Here is an 18509-nt window from a genome sequence, read left to right as displayed (position 1 = left end):
GATTATGGTAAGTGGCAGGGGCATCGATGTTTAGGCCAAACACAGGCCACAGAGGTAGGTACGGTTTTTTTTTTTGTCACCTAAGGCCCTCTGCCCTGACCTCCCCAGGAAAGGAGGGCCAGGCCCACTCCCTTGTGAGACCTGGATGGGCAACCCCTGGGAGAAAGACTGAGGTGGGGCTCCCATATCCCCTCTGGCCTGGATCCAGACCTTCACTCACATTCTGTTCTGTGATCTGTGGGGCGGGAAGGGGCAGGGTGCGGGGTGGGATGTTGTAATATTAACTCTGGTATTTGGTCCCAGTGTAGTAATCTGATTCCCATTTGCCTGTTTTTCTTTGCATTGTTCCTAAAATAAACCCCTCTTGTTGCCCATGGGGTTCTTAGCAGAAATTAGGCTGTTGGGTGTGGTGAGTTGAGCTCAGTACTGACAGCCTGCTTAAAGTTTCACCCCCAGAGGATGAAGAGGCCAAGAACCTTGCAGAAAAGTTGGCCAGGTTCATAGCAGACGGGGGTCCAGAAGTGGAAACCATCGCTCTCCAGAACAACCGCGAGAACCAGGCATTCAGGTAAGGGGGGTACTAAATAGGGAGGTGACCCATCCATACACGTTGATCACAGCACCCCCTCCACCCCCCAACCCCCATGGGCTCAACGTGCCAGAGTCCCACTGTCAGAAGGTGGCCGGGTTGGGTCCAGTAACTCTGACCCTTGAACCCAGCTCTGCCACCACATGGTCAACTACTTGTCAGAGCTCAAATCATCTCTGAGGCAGGCGTGCAGGGCCTTTGGGGTCTTCTGTTTTCCACGTGCCTTATAGAGAAAGTCTCTGGTGCTTGCCAGGCTCCCTTTGTTACAGAGATGGCAGCTCTAGGCTAAGAGTAAGCCAGGCTCTTGGGCAGAGAGCCAGGCTCTTCCCGTTTTTGACTTTGTACTTTTATAGGATCAGACGTTGACAGTGAAGGAATGTGAGGAAAGTGGGAATGTGGTGCCTTAGGCTGTGTGAAGCGGGAACCCTCAGCCTGTGCGCAGGCTCCACGGAAGGTGTGGGACAAGCAGCCTCACTTCCCTGCTGTCTCCAGCCACGCAGCCACATCCCATCCCCTCAGGCTGGGTCTGTGTGTACCTGTGCATTCTTTGGGTGGGTTCTGCACTTCCTCCTTTCTAGGGGAGGTTCCTTGGCGGCAGGTTGTTGGAGTGGGGGTGTTGGGAAGTCACTGCTGCTAGGTAGGGACCAGCAGGGGCTTATGAGGTGGATGCCGAACTCAGTGTGGAGGTGTTGCACCCATGAGGATGTTCTTGGCCATAAATAACATAGGTTCCAACTCAGAGAGTGAAGAGATATGATGGCATGTGTAACAAAAAGTCCAGGAGCAACAGTCTGGGCTAGTTGATTTAGTGGCTGGGCACTCAGGACAAAGGAAGCAGGAGTGAAGCAGCAGAGATGCAGGTACTGTGCCATAGCGGTTGGGAGTGCAGGTGAGTGTGTGCGGTGCAGGTGGGCCTTGGAGCCAAGCAGGGCTCACGTGTTCACTGAGCACCTTTGGAACGTCCACATAGAGAGCGTGATGGGGTGAACTGTGCCTCCAAGGTCACTGGCCACAGTTGTGGAGGGTGCTTAGACACGCCAGGCCAAAGCACACCAGCAGAGGAGGAACATCAGGAAGTGGGGCTGATAGAACCTTGCAGGCTAGTGGAGGGGAGGGCCATGGCTCAGTTACTCGGTGGACCAGAGCATGGAGAAGGCTGCTGGGGAGTTCAGGTATCCCTGCATGCTGTACCTGGGCCGTGGTACCCTGGTGGGGGCCGTGGGGTGTTTGGGTCTGGAGTTCAAGAGAGGGGTCTGCCTAGCCTAAAGACCCACCTGAGATCTTCTGACATTATTGTGATACCAGCTGTCACTCTGCACCCCCCAAACCAGCATTGACTTAATAGTCTACTTAAAAGTCTCTGTACCTTTTTTTGTTTTTTAAGCCTCATTTACCTAAGGAGGTTTAGTTAAGAAAGATACTTAGTTTACCATTGCTCATCATAAGTAGAGCTGACCGTGAGAATCTACAGCAGGCAAAGTGAGCAAGGTTGTGGATTTCTGTCAAGGCTGCAAGCCCAAGCTCTCTCCTTGGTCAGAGGGGTCCAGGGCCCGGCAGCACTGGCCAGACCTTTCCTCTGGGGTCAGAACTGACAGATGCCCTCAGCGCATGCAGCTCTGGTTCCTCTGTGCTTCATTGGTGTTTGCCCAACTCGTTGGGTTTTACTGTGGTGGAGGCCAGAGGGAAGAAGGGGGCAACCAGGGCAAGGGCAGAACCTAGAGTGCCCGGTGGGGAAGTAGCTGAAGGTGAGCAGTGTGATCTGTTTAATCTTTGCATGGAATCAAGTGTGAGGCATCTTCTTTCACCTCCAAATCTAACAGGAGCAGCTCATGTATTTGCCTCTCTTGGCCCTGCCCTGCCCTCCTGATTCCTCGTGTGGGCCAGGCACACACCAGCAAGCTTTGTGTTGTGGGAAACATATCTGTAACAACTGCTCATCTATAAAGAAGCTGGAAACACCCATTCCTTTGACCAGTCATGCCACTTCTGAGATGCTGCCCCAGAAATAATGTTAAGTACATTCTCATCCATAGTCTTAAAAAATGAGTAACACGTTAATGTCCAGCCTCAGTGGGCTAAATTCTTAATAACTGCATCTCCTCAGTGGAATCGCGGCCATCAGAAGGCATGTGGGTGAAGGTTGTAGCAGCGAGTACAGCATCCACCACAAGCCATGTGCCACTCTAACCTGTCACCCAGGTGAGCCACGTTGTTCTTTTCAAAGCCCTGTTACTGGCCTCTCCCAAGGGAGGAAATAGGCAAGGAGACCAGTGGGAGGATGTGCTTTCACCACCACTCCATGCCGTTTTAACAGGAAAGCCTTATGTGTCAAGTTAAAAAATCTTTTAAATCAGAGTATAGAAAATAGAGGGGCGCCTGGGTGGCTGAGTCTGTTAAGCGTCCGACTTTGGCTCGGGTCATGATCTTACGGTTCGTCAGTTCGAGCCCTGCATTGGGGCTGACAGGTCAGAGCCTGGAGCTTGCTTGCTTCAGATTCTGTGTCTTTCTCTCTTTGCCCCTCCCCAACTCATGCTCTTTCTCACTCTCAAAAATAAATAAACATTAAAAAAAAAAAAAAACATAGAAAATAGAATCACGGCACCATTCAGATAAATCTACAGTGAGAAGAAAGACTGGAACGAAAGACACCAACATGTTAAGTTTGATTAACCGAGGGGCAGGTTCGCTCCTACCCAAGGGAATCTTTGCTGTACAATCCCCTGCACTCTTGACTGGAGCCCAGGTCAAATGGCGGCTGTTAACTCTACCATCACCACAGACAGACCCACAGGGAGCTCTTGGATGCTGCCTCTGGGGGCAACTTGGAGGAGACTCAGTGCAAACCAGCAGCTGAGGCCAAGTTGGGGCCTGTGAGCCTAGAGAAAACCTACCCTGTCAGGAGCTTCCCACCTGCACCAGTAAGCAAATCCCACAGGTCAGCTTTTCTTAGAGGAACCAAATAGCTTTAAATCTATATCCTAACCTTTCTGGTGCCAAGCATCTTTTTGAAATCCAGCCAACTGTTCTTCTGAAAAAGTTTTTGCTTTTGTCTCTTAATTTTTTTTAAGATGTCATTGTTTTAGAGTATCTTTAGGTTCACAGCAAAATTGAAGGGAAGGCATGGAGATTTCTCATATGCTCCTGCACATGCACGGCTTCCCCTCTTATCAACATTTCCCACCAGAGTTATCTATTTATTTATTTTTATTATTTTATTTATTTTGAGAGAGAAAGAGACCATGCGTGCTGGGAAGGGACTAAGAGAGAGGAAGAAAGAGAATCCCAAGCAGGCTCTGTGCTTTTGGCACTGAGCCCGACGCAGGGCTCGATCTCACAAACTTTGAGGCCATCTGAGCTGAAATCAAGAGTCGGACGTTCAACCAACTGAGTAACCCAGGTGCCCCTGGAGTAGTACATTTATTACAATTGACAAACCTGTATTGATATAATCACCCAAAGTCCATAGTCTCCATTAGGGTTCACTCTTGGTGTTATACATTCTGTGAATTTAGACAAATGTACAATGACCTGTATCCGTCATTATGGTGTCATACAGAGTATTTTCATTGCCCTGGTATCAGCCATGTTCCGCCTATTTATCCCCTCTTCCTCCTGGCAACCACTAATCTTTTTACTGACTCCATAGTTTGTCCTTTTCAAAATGTTATATGATTGGAGTTGTATAGTATGTAGTCTTTTCAGATAGTCTTCCTTTACTTAGTAACATGCATTTAAGATTTAGTCCTCCGTGGTTTTGTATGGCTTGACAGTTCATTTCTTTTTACCACTGAGTAATATTCCACTGTCTGGATGTACCACAGTTTGTTTGTCCATTCAGCTACTGCAGGACATCTGGGTTGCTTCCAAGTTTTGGTAATTGTGAAGAACGCTGCTGTAAACATCTGTGTGCAGGTTTTTGGGTGGGCGTAAGTTTTCAACTCTTGGGTAAATACCAAGAAACGTGATTGCTAGAGTGTATGGTATGTTTGATTTTGTGGGAAACTGCCAAACTGTCTTCCAGAGTGGCTGTATCGTTTGCATTTTTCCCAGCAGTGAGTGAGAGTTCCTGTTGCTCCACATGTTGCCAACATTTGATGTTCCCAGTGTTTTGGATTTGGGCCATTCTAATAATGTGTAGTGGTCTCTGAGTGTTTTTTAATTTGCATTTCCCTGATGACCTAGGATGCAGAACATCTTTTCATATGCTTATTTGCCCTCTGTATATGTCCTTTGGTGAAGTGTCTGTTAAAATTATTGGCCTGTTTTTTTTAACTGGGTTGTTTTCTTACTGGGTTGTTTTTTTTTTTTTAATGTTTATTTTTGGGGTGCCTGGGTGGCTTAGTCGGTTGAGCGTCTGACTTTGGCTCAGGTCATGATCTCACGGTTCGTGGGTTCAAGCCCCGCGTCGGGCTCTGTGCTGACAGCTCAGAGCCTGGAGCCTGTTTCGGATCCTGTCTCCCTCCCTCTCTGCCCCTCTCCAGCTTGCGCTCTGTCTCTTAAAAATAAACATTAAAAAAAAAAAAAATGTTTAGTTTTGAGAGAGAGCACAAGCAGGGGAGGGGCAACGAGAGAGAGGGAGACACAGAAAACGAAGCAGGCTCCAGGCTCTGAGCTTTCAGTGCAAAGCCCAATGCGGAACTCGAACTCACAAACTGAGATCATGATCTGAGCCAAAGTTGGATGCTTAACCAACTGAGGTACCCGAGCACCCCAGTTTTCTTATTGTGAGTTGTAAGAGTTCTTTATATAATTTGTCTCATAGTCCTTTATCAGATGTGTCTTTTGTGAGTATTGTCTCCCAGTCAATGGTGTATCTTCTCTTCATAACTGTCTTTTGCAGAGCAGAAGTTTTAATGAAGTCCAGCTTATCAATTTCTTTCATGATTATGACTTTAGCATATTTAAAAAGTCATTGCCATCCATGAGGTCATCTAGGTTTTTGCCTATATTATCTTCTAGGGGTTTTATAGCCTTACATCATAAGTCTATGATCCATTTTTAGTTAATTTTTGTGAAGGGTATGAGGTCTGTGTCTAGATGCATTTTGTTTTGGGCTTTTTTTTTTTTTTTTTGCATGTGGATGTCCAATTCCTCAGTATCATTTGTTGAAAATAATGTCATTGCCTCATTGGACTGTCTTTGCTCCTTTGTCAAAGATCAGTTGACCATGTTTATATGGGTTTATTTCTGGGCCCTTCTTCATCTGTTCTGTTGATCTATTTGTTATTTCACTGATACCACACTGCCTTGATATGACAGTAAGCCTTTAGGTCTGGTAGTGTCAGTTTTCCAACTTTGTTCTTGTTACAATATTGTGTTGGATATTCTGGGTCTTTTGTCTCCATGTAAGCTTTAGAATCAATTTGTCAATACCTACAAAATAACTTGTTGGGATTTGGACTCAGATTGCATCGAACCTATAAATCAAATTGGAAAGAACTAATATTTTGACGATATTGAGTCAAGGAATATGTCTCCACTTATTTAGTTCTTTGAATTCATTCATCAGAGTTTTCTAGTTTTCATCATACAGAATTTGTACATATTTTGTAGACTTACACCTAAGTACTTCATTTTTTTGTGTACTAATGTAAATGGTATTGTGCTTTTAATTTCAAATCCACTTGTTCATTGCTGGTGTATAGGAAAGCACCAGCTTTGTATATTAACCTTGTATCCTGCAGCCTTATTACAATTACTTATTCTTGGAGTTTTAAATTTTTTTTTTCTCTTAGAGGAAAAAAAAATTTTTTTTTAATGTTTATTTTTGAGAGAGAATGTGTATGCACACACAAGCGGGAAAGGGGCAGAGAGAGAGGGAGAGACAGAATCCCAAGCAAGCTCCACTCTGTCATCACAGAACCCTATGTGGGGCTCAATCCCACGAATCGTGAGATCATGACTCGCACCAAAATCTGGAGTCGGATACCCAACCAACTGAGCCACTCAGGTGCCCAGAGAGAGAATCTTAAACAGGATCCGTGCTTAGCGCAGAGCCCAGTGGGAATCAATCCCATGACCCTGGGATCATGTCCTGAACCAAAATCAGGTGTCAGACGATTAACTGAGTGAGCCAGCCAGGCTGTCCAGTTCCAACAGTTTTTTAATCTATTTTTTCTACATAGATGATGTTACTTGAAAATCGTTTTATTTCTTCTTTCTCAGTTGGTATATCTGCTGTTCGCATTAGCTAAGACTTCTGGTACAGTGTTGAAAACATTGGGGTGGGATATTCTGGCCTTGTTCCTAAGTGGGGAAACTTCTAGTTTCTCACTATTAAGTATGATGCTAGCTATAGGTTTTTTGTAGACACTCTTTATCAAATTGAGAAAGTTCTCTTATGTTTCTAGTTCACTGAGTGTTTTTATCACTAATGGGTGTTGGGTTTGGTCAAAGGCTTTTTCTGCAGCTATTGATATGATCATGTTAAGCCAGCTTTGCATGCCTGGAATAAATACCACTTGGTTGTGATGTATACTTTTTCAAAAATTTTCAAAAATTTTTAATTGGAGATACGGCTGGCACATAATACCTAGTTTTAGGTGTCCAATATAGTCATTTGACAATTATATGCATTACAAAATGGTCACTGCGAGAGGTGTAGTTACCATGTGTTACCACACAAAGTTATTACACTGTTATTGATTATATTTCTTATGCTGTATTTTTCACCCCCCTTGACTTATAACTAGAAGTTTGTATCTCTTCATCATTTTCACCTATTTTGCCTGTCCCCCCATCCCCCTGTAATTCTTACACATTTGTAGATTCAGTCTGCTAATATTTGGTTGAGGATTTTTATATCTGTGTTCATTAGAGATATTGATCTGTAGTTTTCTTACAAAATCTTTGGTTTTGGTATTAGGGTAATTGGATAAGTTAAGTAGTCTCTGTTTCTGTCCTGTGAAAGGGATTGTAGAGAATTGATATAATTTCTTCCTTAAATGTGTGGTATTTTCGTCAGTGAACTGCTCTAGGTCTGGTGCTTTCTGTTTTTTAAATGTTCTTACTCAATTTCTTTTCTTTTCTTTTCTTTTTTTAAAAGATTTTATTTTTAATCCCTACGCCCAACGTGGGGCTTGAACTCACAACCCCTAGATCAAGAGTCTCATGCTCTACCAACTGAATAGCCAGGGGTGCTCCACTCAATCTCTTTAATAGAAGTAGATCTGTTCACATTGTGTATTTCTGGGGTGAAGAAGTATGAAGGAGTACAAAGGAGATGCCACCATCTCCCCGTCCTTCTATGCCACCTTAGGTACCAGTGTTAGCACGGCTGGGATCCTTCTACCCCTTCCTGGCTCTCATGGAGACACATAGAAACAGTCTTTGGGGTTTCTTTCTGCTATCATTCTTTTGTATGAAAAGAATTTACAGCATCCTCGAGCCTGCCCACTGCTTTAGAGCACAGTATTATGCTGCAACCAGAACCTCCAGGTTCATGAGTGCAGGTCTAGCCCCTCTTGTTGAGACCTGTGTAGCCCATGCTATACACAGATTTTGCTGTGTGGAACTGAGCTGTGACTCTTCCCTCTGTTGTGGGCCCCAGAATTGGGACTGTCAGCTCAAGACCTGCATAATTGAGAGATGCTGGGCAGGTGCAGAGGGAGCTGTAGTTTCTGCCTGCTTCACACTTGGGACTGGGGTTAGTGGCGGGGGTGGGAGGGGGGACCAAGGGGACCCTCGGCTTCCAGTGAGGTGGGGGCTTTTGCCCTTCAGTTGGAGTGCAGTCCCTATCCATTCCGAGTTTTGTTTTGGCTCCATTTGCTATTGATGCCTCTCAAGGATACATCAGAGAGAAGCACAGATGTGCCAAGCTGTCAGGTTTGAGACGGATCTTGCCTTTCGAGCACCAGGTGTCTCTCCCAACTCAGGATTTCTTGAAGGCACCAGTGTGCTCATCTAGAGCAGCAGGGGAGGAAGCCCTACAGAGCCTGGGGAAGGTCTGAGAGAACCCGCCCCTTTTTTTGGAAACAGGATCAATTATGTTGTGATGGGTATCTGACAGCGCTGGCATAGGGACTTTGACCAGTGCTCATAGGAGTGGCATGGTGACAAGCTCTGAGTATGTCACACTGTTCCTCAAGCTTGGGCTCCCGGAGCCAGCAGCCACTAAAGCCTGGCAGTGCAGGAGGTCATGGTGGAGACCTCAATCCTCAAGCCATAACCCTGGCTAACCTGAGCATGTGTGCACAAGGCCCAAGCTGCTCCTGCCCAGAATCAGGCAGGGAGCTTGGGCCTAGCTGATGGTGTGCCCCCCACTCTCCTTTGCAGCTTTCTATACGAACCCAACAGCCAAGGGTACAAATACTACCGCCAGAAGCTGGAGGAGTTCCGGAAAGCTAAGGCTGGCCCCACAGGCACTTTCATGGCACCCGACCTCAGCCTGAAACGCAAATCCCCTCCTGAGACCCCATCAGGGTCCTTACCCCCAGCTGCTGCCTGCCCTGCCTCATCTGCCCCCTCGCCTGCAGTCACCCCAGCTCCAACCATCCCTGGGAAGCCGGCCACCACAGCCACTGTGAAAAAGAAGCGAAAGAGCCGGTGGGGGCCTGAAGAGGACAAAGTGGAACTCCCGCCCGCCGAGCTGGTACAGAGGGATGTAGACGCCTCTCCCTCACCTCTGTCAGGTGGGCTGACCCCCTTCCCCCTCCTCTGTCAGGATAGTCTGGCTTTTTTCACTGAGCAGAATGTTTCCAAGGTTCATCTGTGTTCTAGCATAGCATGTGTCAGAGTTTCATTCCTTCTTATGACTGAGTAATATTCCATTTTATGGCTGGACTGCACTTTATCCATTCATCGGTTGATGGACACATGGGTTTCCACCTTTTGGCAGCTGTGAATAGTGCTGTGAACTTTGGTCTGCAAGTACCATTTGAATCCGTGATTTGATTCTCTTGGGTCCATACCTAGGAGTGGAATCACTGGACCATATCGTAATTCTCTTTAACTCTTTGAAGGTCCACCAAACTATTTTCTGTAGCAAGTACGCCATTTTCTGTTCCTACCAACCCTGCACAGCCTTCCCATTTCTCCACATCTTTGCCTTTTTATAATAGCCATCCTAGTAGGTATAAAGTGGAATCACGTTGTAGTTTTGAATCACATTTCCCTAATGTCTGATGGTGTTGATCATCTTTTCATGTCCTAATTGGTCATTTGTATAGCTTATTTGGAGAAACATCTGTTTTAGTCCTTTGCCCACTTTTAAATTGGCATGTCTTTTTGTTCTTAAGTTGTACGGATTCTTTATATATTCTGCATATTAACCCCCTATTCAGATACATGGTTTGCAAATGCATCCTCTCATTCTGTGGATTGTCTTTTTATCCCTCGATAGTGTCCTTTGATGCACAGAAGTTTTAAATTTTGACAGAGTTCGGTTTATTTTTCCCTTTGTTGCCTGTGCTTTTGGTTTCATTTATGAAACCAAAGCTAAATTCAAGGTCACGAAGATTTGCCCCTATGTTCTGGGTTTTTTTTATGTTTTGGAACTCTGATTTATTTTGAGGTAATTTTTATATATGATATAAGCTAAGGATCCAACTTTATTCTTTTGCATGTGGAGATCCAGTGTTGCAGCACCATTTGTTGAAGAGGCTTTTCTTACCCCATTGAATGGTCTTGACACCCTTGTCAAAACTCAATTGTCCAGAGATGTAAGGGTTTATTTCTGGGCTCTGTATTCTATTATACTGGTTTGTATGTCTATCCTTAGATCAGTACCAACTATTTTGATTATTGTAGCTTTGTAGTAAGTTTTGAAATTGAGAGTGTGAATCTTCCAACTTTGTTCTTTTCCAAGCTTTGGCTATCGAAGGTCTTGAATTTTCAGATGCGCTTTTCCATTTCGTAAAAACAGTTGGAATTTTGATAGAGATTGTACTGAGTCTGTAGATTGCTTTGGACAGTATGGACACATTAACAGTATTTAAGTCTTTCTTACAACAAATACACCACCAACAACAACAACCAGTCTTCCAGTCTGTGCACACAAGATGTCTTTCCATTGACTTAGGTCTTTGTTAATTTTTCACCATGTTTTGTAGTTTTCATTGTGTGTGTCTTATACCCCCTTAGTTAACTTTATTCCTAAGTGATTTATATTTTTAATGCCTTTTAAACAATTGCTTTTAAAATTTTCTTTTAGGATTATTTGTTGCTAATGTATAGAAATACAACTGATTTTTTTTGCATGTTGACGTTGGATCCTTCAGCTTTCCTGAATTCATTTATTAGCATTGACAATCTTTTCATGGATTTTTTAGGTTTTCCTGTGTATAATTATGATCATGTCATCTACAAATAGAGATCATTTTACTTCTTCCTTTCCAAGTGGGATCCCTCTTATTATTTCTTTTTCTTGCCTAATTGCTAGAACTTCTAGTTAGCACTTCTAGTACTATTTGAATAGAGGTGGGAACAATGGGCATCCGTACCTTGTTTTGATCTGAGGGGGAATGACTTTAGCCTTTCACTATTGAGTGTAATGTTAACTATGTTTTTTGTTTTTTGTTTTTAAGTTTATTTATTTATTTTGAGATAGAGAATGAGCTGGGCGAGGGGTAGAGAGAGAATTTCAAACAGGCTCCAAGCTGTCAGCACAGAGCCCGACACAGGGCTCAAACCCTTAAAACCGTGAGGTTATGACCTAAGCCAAAACCAAGAGTTGGACGCCCAACCAACTGACCCACCCAGGTGACCCTAGCTATACGTTTTTTATATGTGACCTTTATCATGTTGAGGAAGTTCCTTTCTGTTCCTAGATTATTTAATGTTTTTATCATGGAGGTGTGTTAGATTTTGTCACATGCTTTTTCTGCATCAATTGAAATGATTGGATTTTTTTTTTTCCTTTAGTCTGCTAACGCGTGTTTCACTGGTTAATTTTTTTTATATTGAACCATGCGATATTGTGGTTTATAAGAAATACCTATTTGACCATTCAGGTGACCAAAGTAATATTTCTCATATGTATTTGGCCTTTGTTCACAGTTCCTGGCTCACAGTTCTCCCAAAACTCTTGGAATTTCCTGAGTGATAAGAGCAATGGGAGCATCTTTTGTTGTATTATTTGGTCTCCGTCCTCAGATCATGAAAATGCTTCAGGGCCATAAAGGTGAAATGGGTGTCTTGTTATTAATAAGCCCCTTTCTACCACAACTGGATTTTATGTTACTGAGGTGACTTTTGGAAAGCACGTAAGGATCGGGGCTGGTTACCAGGGGAACCAACCATAAGTAAAAGGTTGGAACATTCAGTCCCACCACCCCCTGATATCCAGGGAGGGTAAAGGGGCTGGAGGTTGAATTGATCAGCGGCTAATGATTTCATCAATCATGCCTATGCAGTGAGGCCTCCATAAAAAACCCAAAAGACAGGGTTCAGAGAGCTTCCAGGTTGATGAACACATGGAGGTTCAGAGACAGTGGCATGCTCAGTGGCGTAGAAGCTCTGGGCACTTGCCCCATACCTTGCCCTTCCCCATACCTTGTTTTTTCCACCTGGCTTTCCTAACTTACATCCTTTTATGATATATAAGTAAAGCAATCATCTTGTAAGTAAAGTGTTCTCTGAGTTCTATGAGCCACTCTAGCAAATTAATTGAATCCAGAGAGGGGATTGTGGGAACCTCTGATCTACAGCCAGTTAGAAGCATAGGTGATGACTTGGGCTTGCAGTTGGCATCTAAAGTTGATGTGGGAGGGAGGAGCAGTCTTGTAAGACTGACCCCTTAACCCATGAAATCTGATGCTACCCCCTGGTAGATAGTGATAGAACTGAACTAAACTACAGGACACCCAGCAGGTGTCTGAGAATTGCTTGTTGGTGTGGGGAACCCTCTCCTCTCCCCCCACACCCCGACCATACACACATTTGGAATTGGTATCAGAACTATTTAAACCACCTTTGCACTTCTGTGATAAATCCCACTTGGTCATGGTGCATAATCCTTTTACCATGTGATCGTATTCAGTTTGCTGGTATTTTGTTGCGTCTGTCTGCATCTATATTCATAAGGAATATTGATCTCTAGTTTTCTTGTGGTGTTTTTGTCTGCTTTTGGTATCAGGGTAATAGTAGTGTTTTGAAATGAGTTAGGAAATGTTCCCTTCAATTTTTTGGAAGAGTTTGAGAAGAATTAGCATGAGTTATTCTCTTAAATGTCTGGTAGAATTCACCAGTAACACCATCTGGTTCAGGGCTTTTCTTTGTTGGGAGGTATTGTGTGTGTGTGTGTGTGTGTGTGTGTGTGTGTTAGAGATTTATTTATTTTTGGGAGAGAGAGTGCAAGCAGGGAAGGGGCAGAGAGAGAGAGGGACAGAAGATCTGAAGCAGGCTCTGCACTGACAGCAGTGGGCCTGATGCAGGGCTTGAACTCATGAACCTCAAGATAATGACCTAAGCTGAAGTCGGATGCTCAACCAACTGAGCCACCCAGGCGCCCCGATGAGAAGTTATTGGTTGCTGATTCAATCTCCTTGTTTTAAGTCTATTCAGATTTTCTATTTCTTCTTGAGCTAGTTTTGGTAATTTACGGGTTTCTAGGAATTGGTTCACTTCATCTAGGTTATCCAACTTGTTGGCTTCTAGGTGTTCATAGTATTCTTTTACAATCCCTTTTTATTTCTATAAAATCATTAGTAATATTCCCTCCCTCTTTGATTTCTGATTTTAGTGAGTTTTTTCTCTTTTTTCTTAGGTAATCTGTCTAAAGGTATGTCATTTTGTTCATCTTTTTAAAAAAAAAACAACTTTTGATTCTATGGATTTACTCTACCATATTTCTTCTATTTCTTCTTCTTCTTCTTCTTCTTCTTCTTCTTCTTCTTCTTTTTCTTCTTCTTCTTTTTCTTCTTCTTCTTTATTTTTGAGAGAGCGAGCATGTGCATGCTCACGAGCAGGAGAGGGGCAGAGAGAAAGGGGGAGAGAGGATCTGAAGGGGGCTCTGCACTGACAGCAGAGAGCACAATGCGGGGGTCGAACTCACAAACCTGGAGATGATGACCTGAGCCAGAGTTGGATGCTTACTGACTGAGCCACCCAGGTGCCCCATCTGTACCATATTTATACTTCCTATTTCCTATATCTTCATTCTAATCTTCATTTCCTTCCCTCTGCTAGCTCTGGAATTAGTTTGCTTTTCCTTTTCTAGTTCTTTAAGGTGGACAGTTAGGTTATTAATTGGAGATCTTTTAAGTTTATATATTTTTTGAGAGAGCAAGAGCACAGGCAGGGGAGGGGCAGAGAGAGAGAGAGAGAGAGACAGAGACAGAGACAGAGACAGAGACAGAGACACGCAAGGCTCGAACTCACAAATCATGAGATCATGACCTGAATGGAAGACAGACGGTTAACTGACTGAGCCACGCATGTGCCCCTCATCTCTTATTTTCTAATCTTTCTTTGTAACTTCCTCTTTGATCTATTGATTGTGTAAGAGGGTGTTGTTCAATTTCCACATATTTGTGAGTTTACCAGTTTTCCTTCTGTTAATGATTTCTAGCTTGATTCCATTGTGATCAGAAAAGATACTTTGTGATTTCAGTCTTTTAAAATGTATTGAAACTCATTTTGTAATCTAAATGTAATCTTTCCTAGAGAATGTTTTATGTGCACACAAGAAGACTGTCTTCTGCCATTGCTGGATTGCACGTTCTGTATACATCTGTTAGGCATCGCTGGTGTAGAGTTTAATCTTCTATAATCTTCTATATCCTTATTGATATGAAAAATGGGGTATTGACATCTCTAGTTACTATTGTTGAACTGTCCATTTCTCCCTTCAATTTTGTCAATTTTTGCTTCATATATCATGAGGCTCTTTTGTTAGGTAGGGTGTGGGGGATGTCTTTTTTTTGAGAGAGTGCGCACACATGCAAGTGGGGGAGAGGGACAGAGAATCTTTTTTTTTTTTTTAATATTTATTTATTTTTGGGAGAGCGCAAGTGAGGGAGGAGCAGAGAGTGGGCTGACAGGCTGACAGCAGTGAGCCCAATGTGGGGCTTAAACCCACGAACCTCAAGATCATGACCTGACCCAAAGTCAGACACTCAACCAAGCCACCCAGTGCCGAGAGAGAGGGAGAGGGAGAGAGAATGAGAATGAATGAATGAATGAATGAATGAATCTATCTTAAGCAGGCTCCACGCTCAGCGAGATCCTACATCCCTGGGATCATGACCTGAGCCAAAATCAAGAGTCAAATGCTCAGCAGACTGAGCCACCCAAGCGCCTCAAGTTCTATCTTCTTTCTGTTTTACATTTTTTATCAATATAGAACATCCTTCTTTTTCTCTTGTAACCTTTTTGGACCGGAAGTCTATTTTGTCTGATGCTAGTATGGCCACCCCAGCTCTCTCAGTTGCTATTTGTATGAAATACATTTTTCCATCCTTTCACTTTCAACTTATTTGTGACTTCGTATCTAAGGCGAGTGCCTTGTACACAGCATGTAGATCAATCCTGCTATCTCCCTTAAGCTTTAAAGTACTTGGATTCATTCTTGTCATAGAAAGCTCAAGAAATGCATGATGATAAGCACCATAATTGCCACAGTTTTGCACAATCAACTGCAACATCTGCCTCCTTGACAGTTTCAGAGATGGCCAACATGTGGTCTTGTTTCTCATTTTCTACCACAAAGCGGCCAATAGAGTGGGGAGTTTGTTGTCATCACATTCTGCAGGTGATAATCGGTGACTGAGAGAGGCTATCTTACGGCATCTGTCTCACTGCCCTCCACACAGCCTGCCCTGCACACAGAACCGTCTCAACCTCCCTCACCCCTGAACACACAGATACATAGAGGAGTCATATGTGCTCTGGTGCTGACACCTACGTTTATTTTATTTATGATGGACCAAGAGGGAAGACAGCTTACCCAAGTCACATGGCTAGCCTGTTGGCCTTTCCCATCCAGTTCTGGAGGTTGTCTGTTCAGTGCTTCCCTTGTCCAAGGAGAAAAGCTAGTGAAGATTCTAGTACTCAGTGTGGTTCCAGGTAGCATCTCTGCCTAGGGTCAGATTGCTGTCAAATGCCGAACTCAGGTGCCCCCCTCTAACGAAGGGTGCTGTGCCGTGAGTCTTGTTCTGATGTGTGCATGCCACAGTTCTGAAACCATGTCCTTGAGGTCTGGCCCCAGCTCCCAGCTGGTGAGGAGGCCTCCCCTGTCGTCTAGTGCACAGGCTCCGAAGTCACATATCCAGGTTTAGGTCTCACTGGCCTGTGTCGTCCCTGGGAAGGTGTGAACAGCCCCCACCTGCTTGCTTGCTGGTAAAGTGACTGGAGGAGGGGGACTTTGGGTACATTCCAGGCACACAGCAGGCTGCTCAGACCTTGACTCCCTTGCCCTCTCCACAGGGCTCCCACACAGACCTTCCAGGAGGTATTGGGGAATAAACATGGGCTCAAGAAGCACTTGTGAGTGGTTCTTGCAGGTGAAGCCCCAGCCCTGGTGAGCTAGGAGAATCTGGCTCTTTGCACATACCAGAAGGGCCTCTGTATCCCCCTCTGCCCAGCTTCTCCTCCCCCAGGAAGCCACCGCCTGAGGGGTGGTTGTTTCCGCCACCCAGATGGGGCTGTCACAGCATCTTCATGTGGATTAGTGTTGCTGGCTCCAGCCAAGCTCCAAAGCTGATGCCAAATTAAATGTCAGTTGCTTTGAGGATGGTCGGCTGCTTCCCCAGAAGGAGCTAACAGAGCTATACACAGAGCTGAGTCTTATGCCAGACTCTAAGCCCTCGTGTGTCTACACTGGGTGTCTGTTCCCTGCAGGGCTTATCTCTAAGAGTCAGTGTGTGAATGCACACACACACACGGGCACATGTTTATCTCTCCTCTCCTGTCTTTGCCTTTGCAAAGTCCCCCTCATGTCACCCATTAGATATGTGACCTTGAGGGAGGCCCTGGACCTCTAAGTTCTGATGTCATCATCTACACATAGGGGTATAGAGCCTGCCTGGAGAGGTCATGTGAGGGTGACACTAGATGCACGTGACAGCACGATGAGGCCCCTGGGATCATCACGTGACACAGGATACCAACTGTTGCGATGTGAAGGCCTTGTGCCATGTGCGCTAAGTGCCTCAGATGTCGTCAGCGCATGGACGCTGTACCACATGCAGGAGCAGGTCTGGACCTGTCCATCCGTTGTTGATCAGCCTGTGTCTTATTTCCAGTTCAGGACCTCAAGGGGCTTGGCTATGAGAAAGGGAAGCCTGTAGGTCTGGTGGGTGTCACAGAGCTGTCAGATGCCCAGAAGAAGCAGCTAAAGGAGCAACAGGAGGTAAGTCTGTGTGGCATAGAGCAGGCAGGCTCCAAAGGGGCTAATGGAGTATTGTCCCCTCACCTCACAGGACAGTGGTCATGTTCTGTTCTTTCTGAGCCTCCCTGTGCTGGGTGGATCCCACCATCAGTGGAGAGGTTCTTGGATAGGCATGCCCTTGTCAATGGCATTTCACCCCCCAAAGGCCCTTCCCAGCCTGCAGTTGGACCCAGGGCTCAGTCCTCACACTGCCTGGGCAGCCCCTGAGGCTGATGCTCCACAACTACTCCCCGACATGCTCGTGGGCTGTTCCTGACTAGGTAGTCTCCATTTTAAGCTCTCCTTCCAGTGCCCTCCAACATCCAGTACAGGACAGGCCTGGCTAGCACTGGGCGCCCTGAACGATGTGACAAATGCTCAGTTGGTGTTGCCTGTGTTGGGATGACGGCTGGCTTGGCAGGGAGCTCTATGGCCAGGGGCTTAGCCTCTGCTGCTTTCCTGGGGAACTACAGGCACACCCTTGGTTCTTAGGGACAGCTCACCCTTGTCACCTCCTCCAGCCTGACGGCCCCGTCACATCTCCTTCAACCCTTCCGTGATCAGGGGCTTGCGGTGCCCTCATTTGGTCCACAGCAAGGGTGCCCAGGATGTGCTGGGTTCGGGCCAGATACCAGACTGGGTGAGGCAGAGAGGGCTCCTCCCTGCTGAAAACAGGGATCCAAGAAACCCAGGGCATGGCCTGGTACAGGACTTTGTCTTGAGTGCTTGCTCCAAGCCCTGCTCACATGCCGGCCCAGGGAGGGCAGAAAGTGGGAAGGGTGAGGGGGCCTGACCTGCATAGGGAAGGCCAGGGGGTTGGCCTCCTGCACGTGTGGTACATTGCCTTGCTCACTGGCATGTGCTGCCCGCAGATGCAGCAGATGTATGACATGATCATGCAGCACAAGCGTGCGATGCAGGACATGCAGCTGTTGTGGGAGAAGGCACTGCAGCAGCACCAGCATGGCTACGACAGCGACGAGGAGGTAGACAGCGAGCTGGGCACCTGGGAACACCAGCTGCGGCGCATGGAGATGGACAAGACTCGGGGTGAGCCAAAGAGCACATTGCAGGTGGGGCACGGTACCTAGCTGAGGCCTTGCCCTAAGGGTGCTGCAGGCTCAGGAAGCCACACTCACCTGCCCGGGAAGGCACCTGGAGACAGCACACTGGGGCCTTAAACCACCTGCCCAACCTATAAGACCTTGGGCAAGAGATTCAGCTTCTCTGCGCCTCAGGTTCCTCAGAGGAAAAAGAAATGGTTCTTTGTAAGTGTTCACTGCTGTCTGAATATGGCACTTAGCAGGGCTGCCTGGAGCAGCAGGGGTTTGGGTCAGGGTCTCAACCATCTGCCTCATTCCCCCATAGCCCCAGACTCCCCTCCCCACACAAGACTCATACCGTGCTGTGGGACCACCCAGCCCACTCCCTGACTTCTTCCTTTTCTCCTCTCACCTTTCCCTCCTCTACGGGCAGAATGGGCCGAGCAGCTGACAAAGATGGGCCGTGGCAAGCACTTTATTGGAGACTTCCTGCCACCAGATGAGCTGGAGAAGTTCATGGAAACCTTCAAGGCCCTGAAGGTGAGCTGGGAGCATCCCTGGGCCCCAGCCC

General features: G+C 45.8%; 1 protein-coding gene across 2 annotated transcripts in view; it reads left to right on the top strand.

The window, feature by feature from the left end:
- Positions 1-18509, top strand: part of SUGP1 (SURP and G-patch domain containing 1) — a 31923-nt gene that overhangs the window by 11772 nt on the left and 1642 nt on the right. For both annotated transcript variants that reach the window (XM_047097425.1, XM_047097424.1), the window contains exons 7-11: positions 445-568; positions 8864-9219; positions 16771-16877; positions 17768-17945; positions 18372-18478. In XM_047097425.1, coding sequence (XP_046953381.1) covers positions 445-568; positions 8864-9219; positions 16771-16877; positions 17768-17945; positions 18372-18478 — 872 coding nt within the window. The remainder of the gene's footprint in view (positions 1-444; positions 569-8863; positions 9220-16770; positions 16878-17767; positions 17946-18371; positions 18479-18509) is intronic.

This window comes from Lynx rufus, unplaced genomic scaffold (assembly GCF_022079265.1).
Source record: "Lynx rufus isolate CCGP_SWC_20201006 ecotype Redwood Valley unplaced genomic scaffold, mLynRuf1.p SCAF_4, whole genome shotgun sequence".
Lineage (NCBI taxonomy): Eukaryota > Metazoa > Chordata > Mammalia > Carnivora > Felidae > Lynx > Lynx rufus.
This window is presented reverse-complemented; position numbering and strand designations above follow the sequence as displayed.